The 22,424-nt window shown below is 37.5% G+C and overlaps 1 protein-coding gene across 2 annotated transcripts in view; it reads left to right on the forward strand.

The window, feature by feature from the left end:
* Positions 1-22,424, forward strand: part of MYO1E (myosin IE) — a 90,779-nt gene that overhangs the window by 52,055 nt on the left and 16,300 nt on the right. For both annotated transcript variants that reach the window (XR_011048953.1, XM_068410155.1), the window contains exons 10-21: positions 2,201-2,397; positions 3,449-3,529; positions 3,903-3,989; positions 5,267-5,353; positions 6,513-6,680; positions 7,450-7,535; positions 8,120-8,201; positions 9,047-9,153; positions 13,064-13,162; positions 16,978-17,122; positions 21,066-21,180; positions 21,886-22,055. Coding sequence is in view for 1 of the 2 variants with exons in the window: in XM_068410155.1 (XP_068266256.1) it covers positions 2,201-2,397; positions 3,449-3,529; positions 3,903-3,989; positions 5,267-5,353; positions 6,513-6,680; positions 7,450-7,535; positions 8,120-8,201; positions 9,047-9,153; positions 13,064-13,162; positions 16,978-17,122; positions 21,066-21,180; positions 21,886-22,055 (1,424 nt within the window). In the remaining variant the exon portion in view is untranslated. The remainder of the gene's footprint in view (positions 1-2,200; positions 2,398-3,448; positions 3,530-3,902; positions 3,990-5,266; positions 5,354-6,512; positions 6,681-7,449; positions 7,536-8,119; positions 8,202-9,046; positions 9,154-13,063; positions 13,163-16,977; positions 17,123-21,065; positions 21,181-21,885; positions 22,056-22,424) is intronic.

A 22,424-nucleotide genomic window follows, 5' to 3' on the forward strand; every position in this document is an offset into this window, starting at 1 on the left:
TCACTGGGATATAAATGCAGAAGTTGTGTATGAATAATACATTGAAAAAATTAGCAGATAGAATGAATACAAAACTTATTCATAAACATACTGCATTTTAAAGAAGCCAAAGAAGAAATAGCAATGTCTAGTGCAATTTCTGCATTATGAAGTTGAAAGTTGGGTTCATTTCTCTTTCTGTTAATCTTCCCCCCAGTTTACTGTTTGTCCTAGCCAACTAAATCGTAAAGCCTGGATAGCCACAAAAGATAAAGCACAATGAAAGACCACTGATAAGTCATGCTTTGCGTGGCTGAAGTAATAAAAAGTTTAAGAATTTGGTCAGTAGTGCTCTTTTTTTTATATAGCAAATTGCAGAAGAACATGCAAAGGCCGTTCTTCAAGACACCAAAAATTCTAGTCTTACTCTGAGTCAGAATCAAATCTATACAGACCATTCTTGACAGCATTTAGACAAATACTTCTTTACAACTGCCAGTGATTACTATGTTACAGTGCTTAATTATATTAATAGTTGAAAAAAAAATTATCATTATTTATTCTAAATCTTCCATGTTGCAAATCATGCCAAATACTACTTATTCTCTCCTTCATGCAGAAAACTATTTAAACCATCCCTCTTTACACTTGCATTGTATTGAAAGACTTGGTTTACACTTTCTGAAAACCGATGAAGTGAACCTCGTCCTTTTCAGCTTTTCTTCACAGATTGTGTTTAAAACTATTCCACAGAATGCTATTGATTACTCTTTGAGGATAATTTTTTCAGTTACATGCATATCCTGCTTTATAGTAATTTCTAGGCAGTAACTCTATGGTCCCTAACTAGGGAAAATAATCAGGTATCTTAAGAATGTGAAGTTATATCAAGTCATGTCCAGCTGTTCTTCCTTTGCAGTAAAACATTAGCACTCTGAAGGAAGAGCTTCTGAGGTATGCATGGTGGTTCTTACCATTTTACTATCTTCATAAATTCTTTACAGTAGTATTGGCTAAATACTTATTCTGGCATCTTTACAGTATGCGTGAGCATATTTGGTCTATAATTACTTGCATTCTTTCCCATTTTAAAGCATATGATGTTTGACCTTTACATGTGCTCTTCAACCTGAGTTATCAGTGAGTTACCAGAGATGTTGCCAGTGACTCAGTTTGGTTAGCTGTGTGGTTCCTTGTACTCTAGGGTAAATTTAATCAGCTTGCTGATGGTAATAAATCAGATTTCAGAAAGCTGGCGGTTATTTGCAGTTTTAAAAATAATTTTGGATTAACATACTGAAGGGTTTAGTGAAATCATGCTGTGATGTTACAGATGTGTAAAGCACAAGTGGCTGCTGCCTTAGACATTATTTTACATCCTTATCACACCAGTAAAGTAGCTCTGAAAGCAATGGAACATGGAGGAAACACTGTTAGAGGATTATGTGGTTTAGTGGAGGTGCAATACCAACTCCAAGAGCTGCCCTTGGGAGCTATTTCCATATGCTTTCAAGCCGTTTCTCTTTTTCCATTCCTTAAGGTGTGTGGCACCTGCAGCTAACATGTGCACCATGTGCTAAGAATGCAAAGAATACTAGATTTGTGGCTGCCTATTGCACAGATGGGTTTTTCTGCTATACTTTTACACAAGGGAAACCAGAATTTGCACAGTACTTCCAGAATAAGGGATTAAAAAACCAAGACCAAATAAATGGCAAGGCAATTGAAAACTTTTTGCAATATCCTAACTTAGAAGAAGAAAGGGAGAGACTATTAAGAAGCAGATAGCATATTCTTTATTATGTTTTAAACATTTTGTGTTTTTACAAAGACTTTTCAATGGTGTCAATTTTATTTAATCTGTGAGCTCTGTTTTATTTCCATCTGCTCCAAGAGTGATTTGTTTGAACCACATAGTTCAAAACTATGACCTAAGCCATCTTACATGTTTGAAGGACTGAAGGTACAGAAATTGCTGACTATTTTACATCAAGGTGGTTTATCTTAATTGAAATTCATGTAAGTAAAGAGTTGAAAATGTCCTTGGGGAGTTTAGGGAAATTTTAAAGACATAAATCCTTCCTCTTTTTCTTTTTAAGCTGCATGCCCCTTGAGGTTTATTACTGCTGATTGTTATTAGAGAATCAGCTTTTTTTTTTCCTTCATTCTGTATTGCTTTAGTCTGTAAGTCATAATCCAGCAACCCTGATCTTTCTTGCAGTTTTGGCTTTCCCTGCTTTTCTCCTGGGAATTAACCAGGACCGCCTGAAGGAAAAACTAACCAGCAGACAGATGGACAGCAAGTGGGGAGGCAAATCTGAGTCCATTAATGTAACACTAAATGTGGAACAAGCCTGCTACACCAGGGATGCGCTGGCCAAGGCCCTTCATTCCCGTGTTTTTGATTACCTGGTGGATGTAAGTTGGATTTGCTTGATTCTACTGAAGTATCAAAACAAGTACAAGTACACTAGGAATGTTCCTTGCAGTGCTTTTCTTGTCTGTCATTTCTCTCACCCAGTATGTTTCTTTGCCTAAATCCTAGCAGCAGCACTGAGCAGTGCAGTGGGAGCATGACCACAGATACTAAATACCAGGTGCTGGTTATATGACAAATGCTACACTTTCTTCGAAGCAAACAAGCTGTGTTTTCAGCACTGTATTTGCTCAGTCTCCTGCCACAACTGTCCTATATGATATTCTGATATCTCCTTCCTCTCAGCATCCGTACTTCTCTTGAGTCTTACTTTCTGCTACGTAGTTGAGCATTTTCAGATGAGCAGAATTAGTGGGTTATGGTCCCCTGCTCTCTTACCCCACTCTTCTGCAAAGAACCCCTTCAGCATCCTGATGTCGTGGCATTTGAGCAAATGGTCAAATTCCATTCTCCATGCTGAAGTACCCTCTTGTTCAGAATGAGACCCTGGGCTGTACGGGTGGGGGAGAAGCCTTACCTTTGGCCACAGATGCTGGCTAGATGAAACAGAAGTCTCCTCTGTGGTGGCACTGCTAGTGTCTCAGTGGAAATTACAGAGCTGTCATGATGGGGAGGCTCCTATGTGCCTGTACCAGCACTGACGCTGCAAAGTAGGGTCATACAGAAATAGGTGAAAAGATTCATAGTACAATCTGCAAAATGCATCAAATATCAGACTTAAAGCTGTTCTTTTTGTGTTGGCTCCTTTCCTTTAACTGAGCCAGTTAGGCCAAAGGGGAAAGATTTTTACAAGCAGTAGATGCAAAGGCTCACTAACCTGCAGAAGAGGATAGTATACTCTTCATTTCCTAGCTGTCAATAACACTTCATTAAACTGTGAAAGTAAAATACCCTGTTGCGTATATTTGTATTGCATTCAAGTATGTTCTTTTTGAAGAAACCCAATATTTTTATATAAAGATTTAAGGTTATGCATATATCTTTAAATATATAAACTACAATTTGTTTTACATTTTGTTTCTGTTTTATTAGTCTATTAATAAGGCTATGGAGAAGGACCATGAAGAATATAACATTGGTGTCCTTGATATTTATGGCTTTGAAATATTCCAGGTAAGCCAATGCAATACTCGGGGTTTGAGCTGATCTGACCTGGGAGAGTTTTTTGTTATTTGGAGGGGAGAAAATCCAAAACAAAAAAAACCCCAACAAATCCTGGGGCCAGAATAAAAGAAAAAAAAAACCCAGCCCAGCTTCCTGGATATTGAGTTCTCACTGGTAATGTCTCACTTAATAAACACAAAGTATTGAAGAAACTTCAAAGAAACTAGGTCATTGATCTTAAAAGAAAGATCTGAGATTACACAGACTGTCTATAAAGTCAGCAACCCATCCATCATTGACAGTGTTTCTTTGAAGCTAATTGCCAGTGTAAGAACTAAGAATTATTTAGAGACTAATTTTTAAATTGTTTCCTTTTCTATAGAAAAATGGTTTTGAACAGTTCTGCATCAACTTCGTTAATGAAAAACTGCAGCAGATTTTTATTGAACTGACACTGAAGGCAGAACAGGTAACAAGACATTATTTTTGAATTCATAAATCATAAGAGTCATGAGCTATTGCTTTTTCAATTGGTGGAAAAATTGAGGTTTCGTCGTCTGCTAACAATAAAATTTGCCTTGTTAAGCAAGACAAAAAAAAACCCCTTTGTTGTTGGCTAACCCTAAAACTGTAAACCACATCAGCTACAGACATTTATTCTCTTAATACTGTGGTACAGAAGTGAGTCCATCATACGGTGTACGAATACAGTCATATGACTCTGCCCAGACTGGCTGCATACTCTGACTCACTGACAGGAATGGAAAACTGCAGCTTGGTTCCATTCCTGTGCTTTCGTTGGACGTGACACACAGTTAAATGGGAATACTTTTCTTAATTTCCTCCACACCCTTTCTTTTTTTTAATATATATATATATGTGAATGAAATAAACTACTGAGACAAATGCAAAAATACTTCTGAAAGTATTTGCAGTTCTCTGCTCAGTGTCTTACTGCAAAATCTCACTTTACATGAATGTGAGCTTCTGCATGGGAGGGCAGACAGAATGCAGCTGAGACAGAAGCATTGTGTGCTGTATGAGCTCAGGCCTGGCACGGACTTTAGGACAGTGTTTTCAAGAATGCACATACACAATTGCCTTTGTATAAAAGTAACTGATCATTGCAGTTGAGCACACAAATGACCTGCTAAGTGTCTAGCTGAACTCATATGTGTGCAACTGAGTGGGTTAATTTAATCAAATTTTAGTATGAATTTTTCCCCACTCAGTCTCTAGCTGTCTTTATGGTTACAGTAATTGCGTACAGAAATAAAAAGTAGAGCTGTGTCTCCATTTCATATGGATTTCTAAATGTGGTGTTTTGGGGATCTGATCCTTGATATGCCTGTCACAATCTTAATTTTAAAAATAGATTAGATTAGGATATGCATGCTTAGGTGCACTGTCAAGATACTGAAAAACTCACTTTGTTACTATTTGCAAGGTGCTTTAACAATAAATGCACTAATGAAATATTCCTGCTCTTCTCAGTGACTACTCAAGGTCTGTGAATGACAAAAAAATGTGTGGGGAGAACAGAGGATTCAGATTCATCTCTTAGTTAAATCCAGCTCTCTGCTGCCTGTCATTAGGGTCATTTCTCCCACCTCCCCCCAGTCATACATTTGGCAAGTCTTCCTGAACATGAGTAGCGCAGAGTTTGTGTATATGTAGTGTATTGTAAATCCTAGTGCTACATCCATGGTGCAAAGGAATATTTGCATCTTTCTTTTTACTTAACAGGAAGAATATGTGCAAGAAGGAATTAGATGGACACCAATAGATTACTTTAACAACAAAATAGTGTGTGATCTTATAGAGAACAAAGTGGTAAGTATTTAGAACAAACAGATGGAAAAAACAAGATTTTACTCTAAAATATTTGGGCAACTGCTTTGCTCTCAAGAACATTCATAGGAAAAATGTAAATACTGTTGTTCAGTTACTGAGTCATACTAAGCCTATATATAAATCTTACATAAGATGTCTCTAAGATATGTCATCTAAGATATATGTTATCTAAGATTGACCAAAAAGAGAACCATAAGATAGCATGATTGATGTGTGACTAAAAAATGTAATGATGGAAAATAAAATTTTATCCACCTAAATTTATCATGACCTTCATGACATATTCTGCTGTACATCAGATAAGGCTGTCTGTGTCCCTGGGAGAAGTTTCAGTTTGGGGAAGCTACAATACCAGCTTCCTTTGAGGTACTGTTGCAAATTAAGCAGAAACAAGTGAAGAGGAAGTATTAGGAAGTGTTGTAGATAAACGAAATTTTGTGTCTTTGATCCACAGAATGTTTTGCAGTTTAAAGTCTTTATGTTCTGATTTGGAGCGACAACAAATGTTGAGTCATCCTTTAGGACAGAAGTAGGTTGTTTTTCAGCTAATTCTTTGTCCTCATGTAAGCCAGATAATTTTAACAGTAGTTCAGGTACTATAGTGACTTGCACTTAAATGCACATCAGATTTTGCCCATCTCCTATGTGTATAACTAGGAAGAGGATGGGATTTCTGTCACAGTCTTAAGATATTTAGCTCTAAGTTTGTCAAACTACAGCATGTGAGTTTAAACACCTTTCCTCAGACATGGGTTTATTTTCTTGCTGGAATGAGAAAGAAGATTGCTTTGTGAAGGAATTAAAAACTAAAACAAATGTTGGGTGCTTTGGGGTTTTTGTTTTGTTGTGTGTTTTTTTTGTTTTTAACAGCAATCTTTGTTTTCCCCATCATTTCCCCCTGTCACTATCATTACACAAAGTGGCATCTTTCCTTAAACTACTTGCATGCTTATGTACAAACTCATCCCTACTGTGAACTCTACTGACTGGGGGGGAATTCTTCCTGCTGTGACTTTGTTCTAGTGTTTTTGTAGCAAAGATAATTTTCTGTTGGGGGGGTGGAGGGAGGAAACTGGTGTTGTAATTTTTTTTTCCTCACTTCTTTTACTGTTTTTGTTATTCTTCTCCAATGCATTAGAATCCCCCAGGGATTATGAGCATTTTAGATGATGTGTGTGCCACAATGCATGCAGTGGGAGAAGGAGCTGACCAAACACTGCTTCAAAAGCTCCAGATGCAGATTGGGACTCATGAACATTTCAACAGCTGGAACCAGGGATTTATCATTCATCATTATGCTGGAAAGGTAGTGTGGAAAGTCATCACTGAATTCTGTGTAATGTATTTATAAAGAAAAAGGACAGTAATGAAGGGAGGGGAAAGCCCTGTAGAGGGCTGTTTTGATTTTGAATAGCCAGATTATCTCAGGAGACAGTGTCCTTCTTTCACAATGCAGGGAGCTTAGAACAGATATGCCCCTAAAATATGTCCCTTACTTAGGGGAGATGAGCCTGAGCCTTGCTGCTATCAAACATACTAACCAGAACTTAATATTAAATGTAATAAATAAATACCCCATGTCTGTTATTAATTATAGTCTTCATTGTTGGCTATAATAGCAGTAAATTTAAAGAATTCCGCTATAAAAACGATCTTTGGGTGATGATATACCAATAAAACTGGGAATACAATGTACAGTTCTGTCTTCTTTGGGTATATTTCTCAGACTATTCATGATTTCCTGCAGTTATAGTTAATAACAGTAAACCCTTATTATGCAAAAAATTTTCTTCAATAAAATTCATTATTAAATTGACTTGTGTTGTATTCCATTCACTAGCTCCATAACAGTCTTTTTCACTGAATTTAAATATATGGATCAAATTCCTTTTTGTTTATTGTGAAAGAGTTAACTAATAACATGTGCAAGGATTTAGTGATCATTGTAGTATCTTTAAGTTAAACCAGACTAACCAAAAAGTTCAGAACAGCTACTGATGAGGATAGAATTTAAATTTTCTTTAATTATTGGGTTCTCAACTTACCACATACAATCAATTTCCACCTTGGCCCAGGTATCTTATGATATGGATGGATTCTGCGAGAGAAATCGGGATGTTCTTTTCATGGACTTGATTGAACTCATGCAGAGCAGTGATTTGTACGTAAGCAAAACTTACTTAAAGCTAGGAATAACATGTTAGTTCAGATGGATGCAGAGGGCCTGACTTCTCTACTTCACAACTTGTGAACTACTTTGTGTAAAAGTGGAAATGAAACATCACTGCAGTAGAACAGTATCACTTGCATTATATTGACCTTCATTTTTTGCAAATCTGAGTAAGGAAGATACTGCAGTGTCAGAATCAAATGGTGTAATGACAGCCATTTGTTTTGGCCTCAAACAAGGCCATCAGTGGCATTCTCTCAGAACAGGCACTGTTCTAACATATAAAGTAATTTTCTTTTGTTATGTATTTTAATTAATTGATGCTTAGTTTTTAAGAAGTGCGCGTTTCTTTGAGTCTGGAAGTCTCGTATAGTGTCACTAAAATAGCAAGGGATCTCTATGAGGAATGAAGCTCATGGAAAATACTAATCTTAAAATAGATTTGATATAACTCCAGATTAATAGAAATAGCTATTTATATTCTGCTCAACTATCAACTTTTACAGCATGTTCCTTGACATTCCTGCATTGAATTGTCTTTCTCTGCCAACACTATTTTATTCATTCTTTCCTAGGCCTTTTATAAAGGCTCTGTTTCCTGAAAATCTTCAAGTGGACAAGAAGGGCCGTCCTACCACTGCAGGGAGTAAAATCAAAGTATGTCTAGTTTTGCTGTGTTAGGATGTGCATATATGGGTGTGTGTTTGTGTAAGGATACCTAAATTTTTAAAAAAAAAAAAAGTAGTCTCTGCTGGTTTTTACTGTCCAGACATTTTTAGAGATAGACATCAGGAGTATCTTGACTGCAAAGTGATGCATTGTTTCAGCTGTTAGAATCATGTTTTGCCCAGCGTCACTGTTCATTAAACGGTTTGTTCAGCTGCATTCTACAGCAGTGAATTTTCCAAACGAGCAGTTGATGGTAGCGATAATAGTACTTGCATGTGCATAATGAATGAGCCCCTTCACTCAGCCACTTGATGTCCTACAATTAACTACAGATAACTGGTCTCTTTATAGTGCAGAAATGCAGCGGGGCCTGATCCAAGCCCACTGAACTCAAAAGAAGTATTCTACTGACCATAATGTGTATTGAATAAGACAGCAAGTGTTAGAAGGCAAGCATCTTTTTGGAGACTGCTTGTAAAATATATGTTTAGATTACATGCTTGCAGACTTTGGAAGTCAATATTTTATCAACCTCCTTCCTCGTATTTCACCATGACAATCTAAGTTCACCTGATGCATTTCTTGTCACTCTATATTTTTGTATAATAGCTTAAATATATTACATAGCTGGAGATAATGGTGCCTTCTGTTTACTGATAAATTTTTCATGAGGTGCATATTATCCCAAGAGACTTTGGTTGTTCTGGAGAAAGACCAAAGTCAATTGGATCCAGTCAACTGAATCATCAGCAGATGGTTGATAATTTTTAGAGTTCTCTCACAGGATTTACCCTGTTCAGCTCAGATCCTGTCGTTTTCCCTCAATTTTACAGAAACAAGCAAATGACCTTGTTGGCACCCTGATGAAGTGTACACCCCATTACATTCGCTGCATCAAACCAAATGAAACAAAGAAGTCTCGAGACTGGGAGGAAAGCAGGTATGGATAAGCAGAGTATGTGATGAGAAACAGTGCTAATAGTCAAAAAAAGGCCACAAAAATTTATAATTTGTAATCATACAGCCTACAGACAAACAGAACCAGATACTCTAAAACCTTCAGAAATGAAATCTGGCATGACCTCTCCTAAACTTTGAAGATAAGCTGTGGTCATTTGGTCTAAATCAGCAGTTAGTATATGCAGTTCTTAGCTTTTCTCATATCAGTTATGAATAATCGACATTTGCATAACAGTAACACAGTTGGGATATTAAAGACTCAGTTTTCCACATAGAATTTGCACACCAAATGCATCATACATCAATTCTAACTTCTGCTTTATGCTTTGAAAACAGCTTGTATTAGGTAGCTAAAAAGCCAGCAGGATGTCTGTATCTGCTTTTATGTCTCAAACTTACCAAAAAGTCTCTATAGCCAAGAATGCAGAAGGTTCCTTTTTTACTTCTTGACTTTTAAGTTTCATTAGCCACCTCTTTAAAGAGAAGTCACTAGAATATCATGTTGGGTGGTTATATAGACATTAAATAGATGTGTAAATCATCAGTTTGGTTTATTGCATCTGTTTTAAGGCATCTTTAACTATATGATGCTTTATAGCATCTTCCTATCCTCTGAAAAAAGATACTCTTCTTTTTTGCACTGAGGTAGGTGAGCAGTATGATATGTATACTATGTGAGCTCCTAATATAGATAACATTTATTGCTATATTATACCAAGTACTTTTGGTATTGGTAAAAGTGCTGATAAAGCAAGTGGTTATTTTTATCACAGTGAAACAAATGGCAAAGTCTGATAAAAAGTATTCTTGACCATATTGACAACACACCAGAATTCACTCCCTGTCCTTTGGCATGCAGACTAGCACAATTGCATGCAGATGTAGAGGACTTACAGAAGCCACAGTTGGGACTGCACTTGAAAGTGTCATTTAGGTCTTGGCAGTAAATGCAGACCCTCTTTCTCTAGCTTTTCCACCCCTGAACATCCTACTATGCAGCACCTAATTTTCCACTGACACTGGAGACCAAAGGAGGAAAGTAAGTGATCCTGGGAAAAGTATGTCTAAAACTTTGAACTGTAAGTTGAGGGGCTTTTAAAATCAATCATTTACATATTGGAAAACAGGCCTGTTATTGTGGAAGGTGTTGCTAGGAAACCAGTGAAACAAACAAAAAAAAAAAAACCTCCTCCTGAGAAAAGGCCAGCTTTCAGGAAACCCCTTTTGGAGCAAAAATGGGCAGGATTTCTTCTTCTTTTCCCATAATGAGGATGATACTTGGCAAATGCAGCAGCTACTGATAACAAATGAAATACAAAGGATTGTGTACTATCAAACTTGAACATAAATGGAAGTGGTTCTTATAATGGTAATCCTTCATCCCTGTTTAAAAATCCTAACATTCTTTCCCATTTCAAACTACGATTTCCCATATATTATACTAGGACCTCACATAGGATACATGTGCTGTAGCAGTTAGTGGCATGTCTGGGGAAGAGAAATTTATACGCATGACAACTCAAGTTTAATGTTGTGGTTCCATGATTTTACTGTGAGAAGGTTCTGTGTTGAGGGAAATACAAAACATAACTGGGTTTATGTGATATTTTGCTGAATGTTGGCTTAGTGTGTTTTTTTTTTATTTTCTTCCGTGTTCACATAATGGTGTATCATACACATGCTTCACAGTCAGTGTGATGGGAGTAGTATATCTAATCTGCTTATTAGTAGTGTGGTACTAGATGGTGAAAATGTTACTGAAAAAGGAAAAAAAACCTTCGCAAAGCCTGTCTTACTTCATGCTTGCTGAAGCCATGTCACTCCAGCTTTGTACTGCTGTTGAATAATTCCAGAATATTTAGCACTGAAACATAGACCTCGTGTAATATCTGAACCTTGTATAATACCTTAGTTATTTAAAAAAACTGGTGTGTTCTTGAAATGTGTTTTTGTTCAGGTCCTGGCACAGCCACTTGGACTTGTATTCAAAATTGCTGCATTAGCTGAATTCCCAGACCCTGACCTGCTTGAGGTTGATGCCTGGAAGAAGATTTTCAATGTGCCTTTTCTCAGAAAGAAAAGGAAAAACAAAAATGTCTCAGATCCTCTGTTGCTGGACACTAATACTGGCAGGACAGTAAGAAAATGAGAGTAATACAGTGCATTATTCCAGATGTGAACAGGAGGGAAAGCTATAAACAGGAAAATGTATTTTTGTCCACGAACTTTCTACTGTACCAGAATTCTTGGAGTGGGTACAAAATATACTTTATTCCTTGAACACAGCAGGATTAAAATGTGCAGTGTTCTTTATTACAAGCTAAAAGAGCAGTATCACTCATCATTTAGTAAAATACTTCTCATAAGTGTTCTTTAAAAAGAAGAAATAACTGAAGGGCTTTTGCCATTTGTAGCATGAGATTTCAAAAGTTTTTTCCCTTTATACTATGAGTCATGTGAAAAGAATGTCTCAACCAAAAAAAGGAAAAAAATCAATGGGCAATACACTTTATGTTGAAAATTAACATTTCAAAATAGCTAGAGAAATAGCATTGAATTAACCAAGAGGTTTTCAGGATTTGAAAAATCTTTTGTAAAATCAGAGAAATAGTAAGCAGAACAAAATTACATGGCTCCTTATAGGCTTACTTTTTTTGATTATATGTAAAGAAGTGCTCTTTTATATACTGTTTGTTAAACTTGCAGGACTAAAATCTTAACAACTTGTATATTTCTGACTGAAAGCTAAAGCTTCTAGAATTTACCCTATAAAAGAACAGCAACAGAAGCCCCTGAACACCACATTTCAGAGTTGAAAACTGACATTGCCTCTTCCAGCCACATGACTTAGGTGAGGAAATTTAAGGAAATGCGAAGGAAAACTGCAAGAGTTATACATTGTTAAGGAAGCTAACTGGAATTCTTTAAATCAAATCTCCAAGCATTAAATAATAGAATAGCAGGGTATGTAAGGAGGATCATAAAATAATGTAGCACAGCTCCAGAAAGAGGAAAAGGTGCCAAAAGGAAGCTTTCTTTTCTTTTGCTGTTTTTCTGCTTTGAGATTCACAGGGGCATATTTGTTCTGTGTTTAGAACCTAAATGAATGTGTTTTGCATGAGGGAACTGCAGTGGTGTTGGGATAATGATGTTTCAGTTCACATGTGCAGCAGAGTCCCTCCACAGCCATTAACAGTTTCTGTGGGACTGGTACCAGATGAATTGTTGTTTGTAATTAAAGTATGCCATGAACCAGCCTGCCAGGCATGCTTTGGCCAGTCTTGTGCCTATCCTCAAATCCTTCCTTTGCAGCATGGTAAAACTGGGAGGAATGCTAGCTTTTCATTAATGTGCTGGCCTGGCTTTCTTCTTTCTCGTTCTTTGTGTAATTAAAGTGTGGCATCTGGTGCTTTCTCCAGCCATCAGATTTTGGTCCTTTCTCCAGAACAACCAAAAAAGAGCTACTGTGTGCTACTGTTGATGTTTGAGCTATGTAAAACATAGGTGAAACCTACAATAAAGAACACAAAACAATTTCCCACTCTCTTGAATACCAGCTATGTAGTTGTATAGGTAGTTACCTGGCCTTTTATGGGTAGTAATATTAGTTAAGAAATTTATACATAAATTAGGAGATGGAAAGTTAAACTCAAAAAAAAAATGCTAAGGTAAACTTGCTACACGTATTTCAGTAATGTAGTCTACCTGCCTTGAATATTCTTTCTACCATGCAGTGTGCATGGTAATGTGCAAAAATAGATTCATATGCCTGTGCATGAATTTTAGAAGTCAATAGTCTTTAAACATGATACAGACTTTTAAGAATACCTCAATCCACAAATATGCTGAAATAAAATGGATTGTAAGTCTTGCATTGTTTTTATCCACAGGGTAAAACATCAGGTGGAATACCTAGGTCTGAAAGAAAATATTCGAGTAAGAAGAGCTGGCTATGCCTACAGGCGGGTTTTCAAGAAGTTTTTGCAGAGGTAGAGTAATATTCATTTTGAAGTATTACAGCACAGTTGTTTACATGGTGAGGAGGAAAAAAAGAAGTTGCAAGTTTTGAAAGCTTCTCATTTCCCACTTACCCTTTCCTATTTCCCCATTTACCTTGCTCATGATCTAGGTTACACAGAGATTTGAAAGTGTCTTAAAGACTGGCTTTGTGTCTTTGAAAGTCTTTTCATTTCTCTGTAAACTTGCCTAAGACCTCACTTCTTTTTGTAGTGCTATGAGAAGGTTCCTCAAAGCTAAAAAGAGTTAAGGGAACTTAGAGTTACGAGCTGCAGAGCCTGCAATCTGAGTGTCTAGCCGCTAGCCTTTAAAATGTTACTGCTCTAGCTCTATCCAACTCTTCTTTCCCAATGACAGAAGATATACAGAGAAATACATGCCTGCCATTCCAGTGTGAAGAGTAAGCTTAGCTTAAATTGCTCCTTATATCCTTCCACTGGTGCTCAAACAGCTGGGAATGGTTACAACTCAAACCACTGCAGCTGCTCACTGAATGAAAGCAAGTCAGAGCTCTGTTAAGACCAGCCCTTTTTTCAGTGTCTTAGGACCAGCTGTTAAGATGATTAACTACCTCCACTAGCTAATGAAATCCTCTTAAAAGCAATTTCAAGATTTATAACATTTAGCTTCTGTTTTTTAGAAAATTGAGACATACAGCTAATAAATGCCCAAACTTGGGCATTACATGACAGATCAGCTTTTGTTGGAAGTCTTTGTGTTACATTTGAGAATATAAAACAAAAAACCCAATCAGTTGTTGCAACGAATGCAGTATAATTAATAAGATGGCACAGAACAAAGCCACTGATAATATTTCATGATAATACAGAAAATGTTCTAATCATCTAGTAAGAGACAGACCTAACATATCTTAAAGTATGGACTCAATTTTCATTATGGAACAATTTTAAATCCTCTTTTTTTTTCTTCCCGATCTTCAAACTCCAACATACAAACATTAGTATGTTTCAGGTTGCATTAGTTAACACAGACTGTCGCTGAGATAGAATAACAGATTAATAACGTGTATTAAATCTATCCTCCACAGTTGTTGAACACTGTGATTGTGAGGGCTGTGCAGGTCTAGAAATCTGCCTGAGAGGTCTGCACAAAAGAAAGCTACGTGGTACTTCTAGAAGGTGAATAGATTTCTGTACTTCACTTGATAGGTAGGGACCCACAGGCAACTGAAACCATTCTTTATGGAATTCGTCCATTCGTTTCAAATTTAACATTTTGTTATGAGTAAAACTCTTCCTGCAACCTTTCCATTCACAGTTCCCTAGCATCCAGAACAAGCTCTGTTCTGACACCCTGAGTCAGTGTGAGTAAATGTGGGCTGAGGCATGGGATGGACAGGAAATGCATGCTTGTACACTTGTTTTCACTGGGAGTTCCTTGGCAGCTCCATAGAAGTGGAGATTTCTGGGCTGAATAGACTTTTATGTACAAAATTTACATTTGCATGCAAAGAGCCACAGTCACTGAAAAGGCCTATGTGTTTCAAAGCATAACCAATCTGAAAGCTGAGCTCCGTACTCCTGTGTTTAGACATAAGACCTAACTGCTTACTGTGAATTTATAACAGATAATTTTTTGGGGGGCAGTTGTAATTTGAAATTGTTTCAGACGCATTTTAAGAACACACTTAGTACTTGTACCAAAACCCCCTGTGTAAGATCAAGTTACACAAGCTTGAAAAACTTAGATACATGGATAGTGACAGGACCGGCTAATGGGAGGCATGCACAAGTACGTTAGAGGAAAGCGTTATTTCTGAACAGCAGTGAACAACGATAGAATTGTCACGTTATAAAATTCTGAAATGCTTAATTGGTGCATGTTATAGAATAATCTGTTTCTTCTGCCCTGTAGGCTTGTCACACCAGTAAAATGTATGAAGTTAAACTGAGTTTATGAAAAAGGAGAATTTCAAATGTATTCTTATTTTGTACCCGAGAGCTTTACTGCTATTAAAAGATCTTAAGTCATGTTTTTCCCTGTGCCCTCCTTTACAGCTCCAAAGGTGTAGGAAAGAATTTGTAACATGCTGAAATGTAGTGTCATATTCTGTTGTGTGGAAGGTAGCAGTTTCAAATGCCTTTATTAACACCAGCACCTTTAAATTCAGACTTGCTTAGACCCACCTATACAACTATACTGTTGGCAGAACGTGATGAACCTGCAAAAGAGTCTGTTAATTAAATAAGCAGGGAGTTACTGTAACTTACAACTCACTAGGTTGCATCTGTTTATCCCCTAATACTGATCATTACATAAATATATAAGTGTACACATAAGACGGTACAAGAGCTACTTTGCTACACCATCATGCAGAGTACCTGAGCATTTGTTAACTAAGAATAGGTTTGAACATGATAACATCAGTAGACCCTTTTGAATCCTACTGAATTATTCATTAAGTTAGCTTTCTCTTTTCATATGCTTGCTATTCAGGTGTTTGGTTTTTGTCATACATTCCTTTTTAACTGTTTGCTATTTTTCTTTGTGTGGTATTATTATTTAAATTGCATGACACTTCCTGCCTGGATAACATTTTGGATATGACAAGAATGAGTAACGAACATTCACTTAATGAATTTTCTAACGATTCCTTGTGTGATTTTTTGAGAACATTTTATTAGGAGATGCCTAAATCTTCTTAAGAAACAAGAACTTCAGAATTACAACAAACTGAACTCCATACTTTATCACTTTTTTCATTAGTTGAATAGTTTTACTAATAAGCATGATTTAGTTTATGTAGCTCAAGTACACTTAAGGCATTAAAAAAAATTGTCAAGGGTAAAGAACAGAAAAGATTTGGGGGAGAAATTTGTCACAACCTATTTAGCTGTTTTCCAGTCTCATTGTCAAAGGAGTCTAAACTGCTGCTGCTAGAGAAGTTACTTATCCATAGACATGCTGAGGCAGCTAAAGCCCATCAGTGCTCCTTGATGGGCAGTGGAACAAGGCAGCTTTGTAACTCCAGCCTGGCAGTTCCAAAAGCCCAAATTAAGCCTGGAAAATGTGGGCAGTTTAAAAGGGGCTGCAACCTGGCATCCACCTCATTTTCAAGGCTTAAAGAGAATACGATGAGACAGAAGACTACTCACCTCTTCCTAGGAAAGACATGGTATTACAGTACTTCCCTGCCTCCTTCCCTAGCCCTTGTGTGGTCAGTTCCCAGTGTTCCCTCCAGGTAGCACCAGCATCACTATATCTTCCTTCTTGTACCAGAGGCCAAGCCAAAGGCTTTCTGGGATAAAGCCAAGAATGGCTCCTTGCTGAATGCAGACCAGCTGTTGAACAGGTGGGTTAGGAGCATGAGCTGGCCACTTGCTTAGAACCACAAAAGGCCTTTGTAAGACGAGAGACAGAGAAGGCTTGAGTGGGAAATTGGCCACATGCTTGGGAATGAATCTAGAATACCAAGGGTGTAGGTACTTAAATCCGGACCATAACTCATTGCTTATATAAATAACCTTGCCCTGGACTTAAGGCCATCACAGCAGAACTTTCTGTAATTAACTACTGCAGTTACCAAATAGGCACTTAGCGTCTGGAAATAGGAGACTCCTGGACACCGTTGCCCTTCTCATTGCAGTTGTTTGGTCTTGCTAAACAAGTTGCATCTTAATGCTGTGCATCTTCCCACACTCCAGGCTTCTGTAGGTCCTGCCAAAATTGTCAACCCTCCCTCCAGGGTGATATTGACTAAGAGTCAGTGGTACTCTGCTGCTGCTGTTTGATGTCAGGTTTTAATCTCTCCTCCTTGGTGGTTAAGGTACGCCATTCTGACCAAAGCAACCTGGCCTTCCTGGAAAGGAGAAGAGAAACAAGGAGTTCTCCACCTGCTTCAGTCAGTCAACATGGATCCTGACCAATACCAGCTTGGGAAATCCAAAGTCTTCATCAAAGCTCCAGAGTCCGTAAGTGTGGCAGAACATGAGTCTTGAAATATTGAAACTGTTTTGCTGAAATAAAAGGCCTGCCCACTCAGAAGTTAACCATGATATCTGCTCAAGGCGTGAGAAGCATAAGAATGTAAGTCGAGCTGGGCAGATCTATCACAGGTGCCTCAAGGCTGTACAGGGATTCTAGGCACTTTTGTAATGGGCACAGTACATAAGGACCCTGCGTGATTTTGACACTGATACAAGGAGCAATAAATGCATCAAGAAGAGATGGGATACAAAGATGCTTTGGTGTCAGGTTGCACATGGTGACATTCCATCAGAGAATCTGTCATAGGAAGGAATATCATGGCATGAAAACATATCTATGACCATTAGCCCAAGAAAATAGGTCCTCTTCTCAGTACAAGACCTACTGTTGGAAGTGGAATAGCCTCCAGTTATAGTAAGGATATGTTACACAACATTGAGTAAATCAATGTTCCAGAATGTCTGCAACTTGAAATCCCATTCAAAGAGGCATCATAAGGCTGTTTTTGTCCTGTGGCTGCTGAATTGCACAAAATCTGTTGGAAAAAAGTTTTCTTACATTGCTATTCAGGAAAGTTGTCAAGGAAAAAACTCACCATCATGTATTCCTTATTTATCAGAAACAATTGTGCCTAGTTTGCATAGCATACCTTGCAGTTGAGCAAGTTGTGTTGGTGGTTTCTTGGTGCTTTACCTGAAGTTACATGTCAAAACAAAAGCAGAACGCATCTATTGATGTCATTTTCTTGTCCAGAAACATATTTTTTTTGCTCTGTAGAGCAACAGTAATTCAGGCAATGACACTGCTGTGCCCAGTCACATGGGAAGATCTCTGTTAAAGGGAAAAAGATAGTACTTCTCCAAGTTGTAATAGAAATTGTGGTGTTTCTACCATAAATAGGGTGAGATAGTGTCATCTCTGCTCAGGAATAATGGGACTTTACATTCCTGCCATCTGACACATGTTTATATAGTAAAGCATATAGCATTCAAGATGTAGGTTATTAGAATACTTAGGTGCCTGTTGGCAGAGCAGGAAGTTCTAGTATAGGATTAATCCTCCTTAGTCATTGCAAGCAACGCCTTCGCCAGTTATGAGGAAGTGGGAGCTTTATCTGCCTTCCTCTGTAGCACAGACCATGATTCATTTCCCAAGATTATTAGGGAGTTTTGTCTTACAAAGTCGGTGCGATAGCCTTGGACTTTAGTGGATGTCTTTGATATCTCTTCTTGTGACATTACAGTTGTGACTTTTAGTCCTTCACTGATGACCTCAAGCTTATTATAGGGTAGTGGCGAGTACACATGCTGGTCAAGTATCTGTCTGAATTAATACAGACAACTTAGTTGCTTGTAATTACAAGGGACCAGAATTAGTAATTTAAGCAACATCTTCCAGTCCTGTGTTCATCATCTTAACACTGTAGCAAACCAGATTTTCTTGTTTTTACTGTGAAATTATTTTGCATCCATGCCATTCATTGCAGTTAGTTACAAACCAAATACAGTCTCAGTTTGGGAGATAAACAATTAAGGGAAGAAACCAAAATAATTTTTGCGTGATGGCTGTTTTCTCAACATTATGCTATTTCATGGATAAATCAATCCAAAATTTAGAAGTATTTTTGTTTTCAGTTTTATGTAATAAATCACATAAGGAACTATCTTCCTTTCCTGGCTGCAGAAACACCCTAAGCTTGGTATGTTTGCCCCTGTAAGAGCACAGATTTTCAGCAGCCATATCTTCACAAATGGGGTGGGTCTTATTCCTATTTTTTTCAAAGAAAGAAATGAAATCATTTGCTGATGTCTGTCTTCTGTTTCATAGCCAAGTGGCAAGTGCTCACATGGGATTGATGGATCTAGTTCCCCTTCACTCTGAAGCGGCCAAAACATTAATACTCTGTACCCCAACATCATATGCTATTAGGTTGTTTCCAAGAGGAAGAAATTGTTTTCCAGTGGATGCATCTTCCCATTGTAATGCATTTTTGTAATATTAAGTCCTGATTGGATGTATATGCCTTTTAATGGCATAACTTGAGTTTTACTGAAGGGCAGTTCTGCAGGTTAAGACATGAGGTTGACTGAGAATAGCAGAACTTTTTTGTGTTGCATTTTGATTTTAATTTAAATGAATGCTTTCAATTACTGTATACATTTTCTTTAAAAATTTATTTTTGAAAAGCCATGAAATCCATTTTTAAACAAGTACTAAAAATAGGCTGTGCCTTTTTCATTTTAAGTTGAAAAATTTTCTATGAGGTGAATATTCTAAAGCTTGATTTATATCTTTCAGTATCAAAGACAATCATCTCTCATCTTACATTACTGAAGTATTGGCTAGGGTTATTTTACTTTGGAGAAAAATAATCTTTTAGATGGTAAACTAAAATTTTTCTTTCTACCACCAAAGAGAGCACATGTTGTGGTTAATCAGATGAAAAATACGTGATTTGCTCAGGAGTGTGAGGGGAGGCTTTTAGGAAAGAATTTATGCAGTATTTTTATTTTATAACTTACGAACCATATTTTAACTCAGTGTTTCATTGAACAACTTTAAGTGTGACCTTCAACTGCAGGTGACAGACTATTTTGCAATTAGCATTATTGTTAGAGAAATAAAGTGTTCATGAGAGAGTACATCAGTATTGTTACTGTAACCTGAATTGCACAAGGGCTTGACCATGCCCCTGCTGAAGCTGAAGTTTTTGCGTCAGGAGCACTCATGCCTGTGTGCTGAAACCCTATCTAGTGCTTGTGTGTTTTGTTTTTTTTTAAGTTTGCTGTAGATGGAGAGTCGCCAACTGTGAAATAAGGTTTTATGGGTGGCAGAAAGGAGGCTTCATATTTACATTTCCATCAAACACCTGAATAAATAACCGTACAAAAGCAAGTCAGGTTCTGCAGAAATAGTTTGCACTAGATCAAGTTTCCTTTTTAAGATCAATATGGACAACAGTATTTTTCTAGATTTGCATGGCTTAGGGCAGCAAATTAAAAAAAAAAAGATCCTAAACCCATGTTTGTTTCTTGAGATGCCTGTTTTTACTAATTTTATCTCTTTTGAAAGCTAGAAGAGAAGTCCTTGTGAATCTTTAACACACAGCAGAGGGAAACAATAAGCAACAGTCATGTCAGTAGACTGATTTAGTACTGTAATTGTTAGCCAAATGCTTGTGCTTCTGATGAGACAAGAAAACATTTAACTAAACTTAAAGTATGTAAAAGGCTATAGTGAAATATGCTGTATCCTACAATAATTATGAGGTTTTTCTAATGCATTAAATTTACACATAGCTTAGTGGGACCTGGGAAATTCTGAAAAAAAAAGGGATGCACCTTCCATTTGTTGATAAATCGGCATCTCTTCTTGAATTCTGACATTTTAGACCCAAAAATCTTATTATGTCATGCTGAAATACAAGATCAATAGTTGTAAATCATGCAGCCAGCCAACACACTGCTGGGAAAGAATGGAGCCAATGGCCTGAGAGTATGAAATTCAGACAGGGAAGAAAGTTGCATGTGAATACAGTGCGTTATGTTACACATTGCACCGATCCCCATAGACATGGTAACTTTCTGACAAGAGAAACATGCATTTTGGAGAATGTGAAGATGGAGGCTGGATGGATGGTCAGTGGAGAACCTTCAGTTGCACCAGTAGAATATTTCAGGGAGAATCCGTATTCCTCTTCCTTCCTCATTGGGTATCAAGATTAATGGGTAGACTGGTAGAGCCAGAACTACTCAAGCATCAGAGATTTCTTCCAGAAAAGGTTACCTTAACATTCTGATCTCAGATCCCATAGTTGTAGAGGCACCAGCTTGGATCTAGAGTGAAATGCACTGGAAGTTGTTGAAAGTAAAATATGGCTTTTTCTCAAACTTTTCATGTAAAATGTTTGACTATCTCTTTGTACAGCTATTTTTGTTAGAAGAGATGAGAGAGAGGAAGTATGATGGGTATGCCAGGGCCATCCAGAAGGCATGGAGGAAGTATGTGGCCCGGAAAAAATACGTGCAGATGAGAGAAGAAGGTAGGTCATAACTTCTGATGACAGATATTTCACACATGGTTCTAGGAACAGAAAGAGTGCCACAAGAGATTAAGGAAATATCTCCCTCTCTATAGAGCAAACCATTGCATTGCAAATGACTGTGTAGGAATGACTGCAAATTGTTAGACCCCTTAAATACTGCTGATGAGGTTGGCTGCTGTGTGTGCATGGATTTCTTGGACTACCTAGTGTTTAGCTCTCAAAAGAAAGCCAGACTGAGTAGGACAGAGTTCAGGGATGTTGCAGAGGAAGTGAAAAAGGAAAAGCTTCCCACAGTTATACAGGACTTAGATGGTCTGTAGATGATAAAAATCAGTTGAAGGACTGTAATGCTTAGTTGCATGTGTGACCTGGGTTATGTGAATGAACAACATTCTGGGTTTGAAAGAGTTTATCTTTAATTTCCAGCAGTGAGTGAGAAATTCCTTAGTTCCGTAAGTGCTCCTGATTCATCAGAACTGCTGAGCTTGCCAACGGTGTATTTCATTAGGAATGGATTTAATAATCACATGGATCCTTACATAAAGGATTAGTAGCAGTGCTTCACTATTTTTTCTGTATTATAAACAATTCGGTTATCACTTCTTCCCAAAAATTTCTGCTTGAAACAGTTAGCTCTTTCAGATAATGAGTTTAGAAAATTTAGTAAATTCTCTTAATCAATGTTTATTTTTGGTATTTAAGCGTCAGATCTATTGCTGAACAAGAAGGAGAGAAGACGGAACAGCATTAACAGGAATTTTGTGGGAGATTATATAGGCATGGAGGACCATCCAGAGCTACGCCAGTTCGTGGGCAAACGGGAGAAGATTGATTTTGCAGACACTGTAACTAAATACGATAGACGGTTTAAGGTAGGTGTTTAAGAGCAACATCCACTAATGATTAGTTCTTCTAGGGACTTACAGATGTCTTTACCATCCTTTAACAAAACTGCACCAAGTTAGTGTCATACCATCTAGGATACCAGCTTGAAAAAAGTGTCTTTGACCAAAAAGACACATAGGGAAGCAGTTACACCCTTGTGATAGGAACATTGCTGTTGTCAAACCTGTTGTCCCAGGGTGAAGGCTGTATGAGACTTGCTGGGCAGAAAGCTCCATTAGTTAGGAAGTGGGGAACAAAGCTACTTTTCTGTCCTGTGCAATCTGACTGAGGTCATGTGATCAATCACATCAGTATTTTTTCCCTTGAACCGAAGACTAACAGTATTGCCCCAAATC

Source organism: Nyctibius grandis, chromosome 11, assembly GCF_013368605.1.
Source record: "Nyctibius grandis isolate bNycGra1 chromosome 11, bNycGra1.pri, whole genome shotgun sequence".
Lineage (NCBI taxonomy): Eukaryota > Metazoa > Chordata > Aves > Nyctibiiformes > Nyctibiidae > Nyctibius > Nyctibius grandis.